The sequence below is a fragment of the Chironomus tepperi genome, unplaced genomic scaffold, assembly GCF_022539635.2.
Source record: "Chironomus tepperi strain 1889 unplaced genomic scaffold, CSIRO-AGI_Ctep_v1 contig_163, whole genome shotgun sequence".
Classification (NCBI taxonomy): Eukaryota; Metazoa; Arthropoda; class Insecta; order Diptera; family Chironomidae; genus Chironomus; species Chironomus tepperi.
Genome location: NW_027226285.1, coordinates 165,380 through 173,743, shown reverse-complemented (window position 1 = coordinate 173,743; position 8,364 = coordinate 165,380). Strand labels below are relative to the sequence as shown.

The following is an 8,364-nucleotide window of genomic DNA, read 5'->3' as shown; positions in this document are numbered from 1 at the left end:
GTCATTTATTAAGACCCTGTCATGAGAAATTTTTTGGTTTTGGGATTTTTTATTGAAAATTTTTTATATACTTCACAAGCACCAGCAGAAAAAAAATCACGAAAATTTTGAATTAATTTGTAGAGAGCCGAAGTGATTAAAAGTTGATCTTCAAGCTCTAGACCAGTGATGTCTGAACTTTTTTGCCCTACGGCACCTTGGTGGTAAGCACCGACCAAAAGAACACACGGCATAGGGCTCATGGCATTTTTAAGAGGCTTCGACAACACACTAGTGTATCACGGCCCTCATGTTGGACAAAACTGCTCGAGATTGATGAAGCAAGTAGGTAGAAGCTCTTAAATAGCTAAATAACGGCCTTGTCAGCATTTATGAGTTGATTTTCGTCAAAATTCATTAATTTTAAGCTTTGTAAATTCTCAAAAATCCCATTCAATTTTTAACATCATTTACACACAACCCCATTTCAAGAAAATAGAATTCCTTATCGCCACAAATCAAATTAACATACTCCAACCGAGCCGTATAACAATAAATCCATAAATCTGAATGAAAAGTGAAATTTCAATTTCAATCCATAAGAAAAATAAACACAAAATAATATATCCAATAAATAATAACGATAACAATCTACAGCAGTACATTTGAATGTATTCAATAATGATCAAACAAAGGATGGAAATAGAAAAAAATAAAATCAAGGAAGATACTAAGGAATAAAATTGAAAACATTACACAGCATAAATACAAAAAAAAATATGTTGCTTCAAAATTTGTTCCTAACAACCCGGCAAAACGTCGACTGTCTGTATACGAAAATATTTATATTGTTTATATTGGCACTGCGCATGCTCACCATTTGTCTGGAAAGTGCAACAGTGAATAAATATCCCCTAAATGTTGTCGTCAAGTGCATCAAATTGTACAAATGTTTCAGTTCCTCTCTCCCTACTGTGCAGCTCTATATTATCGCATAACATTCAGTTATGTGATTGATGCTGAGCGGGAAGGACCCTCAATTTAAAATTCTCAGTACAAAAGTCGGGTACGAGTGAAAAAAGAAACAATTTTTTTTGTGTGTCGGTAAAAATAAAATAAAAAAGAATTAAGAGGACAGTGGAAGGGACCGAGTATGCTGTCATAAAAATTGAGATATTTCGGATCATATGGATCTGTGTTAATGTCATTCATATGTGTTGTGGATGTGACAAAAAATAATATTTTTAATTAACTTAAATCCGATTACAAGTGTTATGCAGCATGTCGGGGTTGCTTATTGTTGAGAATATTCATAATAGCACTTAAATGTGGCAATTTGTGCACGTGTAAAATCACGCAAAAGTAGGAATCCACTTAGGAACCAAAATAACCATAAATATACATTACAGTATCATAGATGTAGCATAACATCCTTTAAAAAAAAAGGCTCAAACAATATTTCATTTTCAATGTTGAATGATGAAATAATAATTTCAATCTTCATACTGTGCTTGTTGTGTACGGAGATATAAAAAAAAAATCTCAACGAGCACTCAGCACGAGGAGGTACATACTCTCGTAAATAAAGAAATATTGCAATTGGTAAATGTGATAAATTGAATGACTGTGCGTGCATATAAGGGACGCAATTCACAAGTAATATCTCAAGTACTGAACTCGGTGGCAGTTGAAGAGGAACAAAAATTAAAATTAAAATTTTCTGTCGGATGCTCATAAATATTTGATGATTTTGTGGAAAATTTGCATGATTTTGTGCTCGAGATTGAGGTTGATTGATTGACTGTGGATTTTTCTAAGTGAAGTTTGCACAAAAATTATCGATATTTTATGGAGAAATGTAATGAAATTAATTTTGTGAAAATTAACATTAGTGACTCTGGATTGACCTCAACTTTAATTGATAATTTTGAAAAATATTGACAAAAAATTGTGATTTTGTGCTTAAAATAGTGAAATTTTACAATTTTTCAAAATTTACATCATTAACTTTGGATTGAAATTTCATTTTTTTCACGGATCTACCACTTGCGATTTTCAAATCTCTATAATTCATCGAATATTAACAATTTTCTTCGATTATTTGAAGAATCTTATGATTTTCCCCGGAGCAAACAATAAAATAAATATATGAGCATCAATAAGCTAGAATTAGTGAATGAAAATAAGGTTTAAAGTCTTATAACCTCAAAAAATTGAGAAAAAAACACCAAGTGACTAAATGATCAAAGTAAACATAGTGAAAAATTGAAATTTACTCAAAATAATTCAAATCCAACTAATTTCCACCAAAAAAAACCCTAAATTGCACAGTTAAAGTGAACAAACATACTCAAACTGAGAAGGCAAACAACTCAAGGCAAAGCCATTCATCGCTACAAATTAAGCTGACAGAAAAATTAGTGAAAATAATCAGTGAAGTAAAACAAAAAAGCGTGCATAATATCGCGCGTGTGTGCACAAAATACAAAAATAGAAAGGCACAGAGAAAAAGGCTTCAAAAAGTGCCATTTTGTTTACATTGAATCAATAATGATTTTGGAATCGTTTTGCGTTTAAAGAATTCAAAATTTCCCTTTTCTAAAAAAATCAGCATATATATGTGCCCCCAAAAAACATGATGTGTACGGCATTCGATGTGCGTTTTCTGGTACTGGGAAATAATCAAAATATGTCGCTTATCAATTCCATCACATTGCCATTTCTCATAATATGTGCATGTTTGCCTTCTTCTTCTTATTATTCATTCACTCAAACAAAGCACGCTGTGGAAGCGTAGAGAATATTATTCTGTGCAAGTAATATGGTAATAAGGAAGTGAACACAAAATATATATATTGAAACTTTTTTTTGTTAGAATTTTTTCTGGTGGAACCAACAAAAAAATCATTCTGAACAATGAATTTATTTATGTCATTATTTGGATTATTATTATGTGGATTATCATGCGAGTCTGTTAAAACACTTGGTAAGGAACAAAACATTTAATAAATTTCATCATTTTATTGCTTTTTTTTTTTTCGTCGTATCCAACGACAATATGCATTGCCATGTGCGTTTAAACAGCGCAAATTAAATTTTTTTCCACTCAGTCTGTGATGCTGAAAACGAGAACTTTAGAGACATCATGTGTTGATCAAAATTGCTCCGTGCGAGGATTATGTGATGATAATTTATTTTTCCTATAGTGTGAGGTGAATGCGGTAGGCATCTGACGGGTTAATTATCGTATAAAACTTTGTGAAATATTCGAGGGAATTTTACTTCCTTTTTTTTGTTGTTAGATAAAATGCGCGCTTTAGAGCTTTTTTGAAATTAAAAATTGATGGAAATTTATTGAAATAAATTTAAAATTTTAATATCAGAAGCAATTTTTTATCGACTGACTTGAAACTGCTGGAGAGATGGGAGGGAAAAATGTTGTGAATTTTGCCTTAGAATTTGTTGTATTTTTCGTTAGGAATTGAACTTGGTTTTGTGAGCAGTATGAGAGAATTTTAGTGACTTCTTACTTACATTACTGTAACCATGATCCAATATGGAGCCAAGCTTTCCACATGTTAAGCTGACATTCTTTCATCACAGTTCTGACCTATGTAGCTTTTGAAGCTCCAGGAAGAGTTTTTGCTTTCGGGTTCCAACTAAGGGTTGTGCAACAAACTTGTGTTTCTGTCCCAGTAAAGACATTTTCTCTTTTGATGTCTTGTTGACAGGACTTGCTGACATCAACCTTTATTTTTGACATAATTCAATGTAATTACTGAAAAATAAGTGTTTCTGATAGGAGTCGTACTCATTTCCTCACATAAAACAGAATTACAGATTCTTAGTATATCACTCAGCCTCTCTGTCAATGAGTTCTTCGCAGTTACATTGACAAGTGTCCCTTAATACATACGGAAAGCATACGGTAAAGAATAGGGTGGATTCAATAAATCTAGTTCAAACCTGGCCTGGGTCCTGAAAGTAGCTGAGATATGGATCGATATTTCCTCCATTTATACTCTACCCTGATACTACAGGACTTGATTTTCACAAGATTTTCATTCTAAAGGAACCTAATTGTGGATATTTATCCCGAATTGCTCGATTATATTGATTCAGTATACTCAAAATCACACTCATTTGGACGAGCTTTTCCATCGCCGATTAGGGTATTCAGCAGAGTTATTTAAATGATTAGGAATCGAACCTATCCTTTAGAATAATACGTTTTGTACTATCTATATTACAATTTTACTTAGAATTTTCTAACTGCACTTATTGAAGCTTGAACTTTGACTCTGAATTCTGATGAAATTCCCACAAATATTACTCCTATACCCAAGTTTAAAAATAATTTTTTTTTCTCCTAATTGAAATTCAAATTTATACTCAAAAATACTTCCTATTAAATTTTCTAATTAATATTCTACAAACTTATCTTGAACTTATTATTTAAATTCAGCAGAAATTTCCTTTAAAATATACTCTTAAGCATCATATGCTACCTCTTCAATGACGAGATCCTTAATGAGGAAATGTGTTGATATTAATTTGAATAGTACATCCTTACTATAATTTCCATAAAGACTTAATTAATGAGACACAATGAATTAATTACAGAAATATTGTTTAATATTCATAAGCCACTATAAGTCCTTCATGATACATACTCACATATTCTAGTCTAATAATACAAACATCCATTCAGAGAAACAAGAAGCAAAACAAGGAACTTACATGCTTGGCATTTCAAAAGAAACTTTTTTTGTTGTTTTGTTTCAAACTTAATGATGAAGTCATGACATTACCCCATGGAACCAGCTCAATTTTTGATGTCTCTGTTAACGAAAGGAAGTAACAACCCATATCATCGTCATATCAACATTTTCTAGTATGCTATAATGTTGACAGAAATATGAAGAATAAAAAGAGAGAGAGATTGTAATGCTTAGCGTGGATTTTTTGTGGATGGGGGTATGGATTGTTGGCAGATTGGGGTAGTTCGAGAATTTTTGTTGTGAGGTGGTCGGGTACCGATTTTTGGGGTGTTTTTTGGGCAAATAAGAAAGGTTTAGGGCACAATTTGGTGGTAAGCCTCTACCAAAACAACATACAACTCAAAATTCATGACATTTCCAATAAAATGGGGACACACAGGTTACCCACCACTGGATTAGAGCATATTAGTGTTATTCTGCTTCGATTCCATGTATTGAAAGCCAGAACTGATATACTAGACAGGACAAGGCATGGTAATGTTTACTTCTTACTTCCTTGAGTAGGATATACCCATGCAGATTGTCTAGCATCGAGAACGTCTGAAATCGGCTTTATTTAACAGTTCCTAGCAAATCGCAAGCAATTTTTCCAAAAAATATAGTCGAGATTGATCTTTAAGCATACCCTTCCTCTCCCTTGGCCCTTTGATGTGGAATCTTGATTGGAACTGAAGCAAGGATTGACATTATTGGCCAATTTCCTTATTTTCGAGTATTTAGGTATCCATTCCAATCTGAAACTGATCAAAATGTCAAAAAGCATTCAAATATTTCCAAAAAAGTGACTAGTCTGCTATGCATCTATGCTCCTGTCTTAAAAGTACCAAACCAACAATGCTCCTGTCTAACAAAATCATCATAATTTTTAAAAATACTAAAACTGTCTACCATTAAGTCATTTCCCCTCATAACTCTTAATTACCTCCTCCCCATAGTAATAATTTATGGACACAAAAACGCAATCAACTCATCATCCAACATTAATTCCTCTAACTCGTCTCTCTCTCTGTGCTTCTATCCTCATTCCTGCTCACATGAGCAGCGAGACTTTTTTATTTTCGGGAGGATGTAGAAATAAAAAAAATTATACAAATAAAATAGAGTACAGCAGCAACAAAAAATGGAACATAAATTTCACTTTTTTCCCCCAGCATAGCAGCAGGGAGGCACAGAACTTCAAATAGAACAAAACCAACAACAACAAAAATTTCCCTTCACGTTTTGATGACTTTTTAAATTAAAAGTCCAATGTAATGCGATGCGATATACATGTTTGAACATAAATGCGACATATACACAAAAAAATATAAAGTATAAAGGCACAAGAAGAAAAAAAAAATGAAAACGAAATTTAATGAAACTTTCTTGTTAGCATTCGACATTCTTTGTGCTTGTTATGCTTACATAATAATATTATATGTTATGAACAGATGATGACGAAAAAAATGGCAACACAACGCACATACGTAGCTATATATCCAACACAAAAAAAGAATGTTTTTGGGTGAAAAAGGTATGCGACGAAAAATTGTTATTTGTCGCTTTCAGGTGACATTTCACGATTTTAAAGGTGATGTGCCATTCAATCTTGGAACATAAATATACTCGTTATGTGCCTTTTATGCCTAACTCACTAAACAACAAAAAAGGCTGTAGCCGAGGAAAAGTGAAAGTGAATGAAAAGTTTTCGTTTGTTGCGTTTCGTTTTGAATATATTGGAGGTTCCGACAGAAAAAAAGTTTGGGATCTTTTTTTTCTTCTATTTTATGTTAGGCTCCATTCAGAAGTGACGTCAGGCATCAAAATCCGTACTCAAAAAATCCAAAAAGTACCCTCTACCATATAGCCCTGTCTACTCTGGTCCTTAACAATAGCAAATTTGAGTGAAATGACAGTTATGTCGCTAATTGTACGTCTGATGATGTCAATTGATGTCGTTTAGACCTGACTATCGCCCCTAGACCTTAAACTGGTCAAAAAGATCCAGAACCTCTGAAAGAATCTAGCATGTATCTTCAATCTCATATTTCCCAACAAAACATCATTTACAAACGAACCCCACAAAAATAATATATAATTTTTTCTCTCAGCTGTCCTCTAGAGATTCGAGCAAAGCAAAGGTGCAGGAATGAAAAAAAAAAGTTTTATGAATTTTATGATTGTGTAATTTAAGTGTGACAATTGGATTAGAATATTAGATTTTTTGTTGTTATTGTTGTTGAGGATGAAGAAATTGAGGAAAGTGACCGAAAGATCATGAAAGTTATGCAGGATGGGCTGCACACATGGAGAACTAGGGAGGCATTTTTTGTTTTATTTTTAATGACTGTACAGATCAATTGTGATTCATAACTACCCATAGGCTTTTTAGTTTGTAGTTAAGGATGGCGACTTGCTTAGACATGGTGATAACCAGAGCCTCATTTGACTCAGCATCATTATATGGATTTGATTGATTGTCCCCACAGCGAGATGATGAAGTTGGTACATAGTGAAGTTAGGCAAGGGTTCACCACCTTTAAGATATCTTTTTTCAAGAGGACCTGAGTGGCTAAGCCTCGATCGAAGTCTCACACGGCATACAGGTTGCCCACTTGCTCTAGTTTATGCTTTATACAATTCAAATAATTCAGAATGTCAAAACACCGTTCTGTCCATCCATTTGTAGCTACATCTGATAATATGGATTACATTGGTACCAAAAAAATCTCTTCCAACTTAATCCGACAAGCACAAAAAATAAAGTCATCCAAACAAACTCAAGTTGCCTCGATCAAAATCCTTTTAACCCTTAAATTTACTACTGGAACCACTATTTATTACTGGCATCAGCCGTAACAGCCAGCAGAAAATTCCAAAGAAGAAGAAAAACTTTTTTATTCGCTTTTTTTGCTACACACAAGGCTGGCTTTCCATTTCCTCGTCTTGCATCAATTCTAATTTCATTTGGGAATTGTTCATAAGTTATGAATCTGATAAGATTTGTGTTTATGTTATAAATGGATGTTAGGGATTTTTATTTTTTTCTTGGCAAAATCGAATGAGCAGAAGGTCGTAAAGATGGGAATTAGGAGCGACTGAGAAAGTGCACAGCAAGCTGAGACTGTCGAAAAAATAATTTTTCTGTGCTGGCTTTTTGAGCTCATTTAATTAAGAATAGCAAAAAAATTATATTGGGAGATGAAAGGCTAATGGAAAAGTTTATGCTGAATTATCTATAGATAATAATTACATAAAGGCGGAAATTGCCTTTTACAAGATTAATGAAAAATTTCCCATCGAGATTGCAAAAAACAAACTTTGAGAGCAAAAAAATGCAGTAAATTAATTATTTTAGTGATCATTATCTATTAAGCTGTTGAAATATGCAAGCTATCTTAAATGGGAAAATCGTTGAGTGGAAAATTGATTCTCAGACTGACTTTTTTATTGGATTTTATCGTGTCTGGCAGACTTTTGTAGTTAATTGTTTTGTAAATTAATTAGTTTTGCTGCTTGTTTGTCTGAAAAATTGTAACTGTCATTCAAAATTTGAATTTTTTATTACTTGAAGTTGGCTTTAATTGAAAATTACAAGCGAAGTTGACTGCGATTATCAATTAGT

General features: G+C 32.9%; 1 protein-coding gene across 2 annotated transcripts in view; it reads left to right on the top strand.

Annotated features, from left to right (window-relative positions):
- The first annotated feature begins 2,135 nt into the window (after window positions 1-2,135).
- Window positions 2,136-8,364, top strand: part of LOC139088517 (putative receptor-type tyrosine-protein phosphatase mosPTP-1) — a 140,235-nt gene continuing 134,006 nt past the window's right edge. For both annotated transcript variants that reach the window (XM_070637774.1, XM_070637773.1), the window contains exon 1: window positions 2,136-2,965. In XM_070637774.1, the coding sequence (XP_070493875.1) occupies window positions 2,896-2,965 (70 nt within the window). In that variant the 5' untranslated portion in view covers window positions 2,136-2,895. The remainder of the gene's footprint in view (window positions 2,966-8,364) is intronic.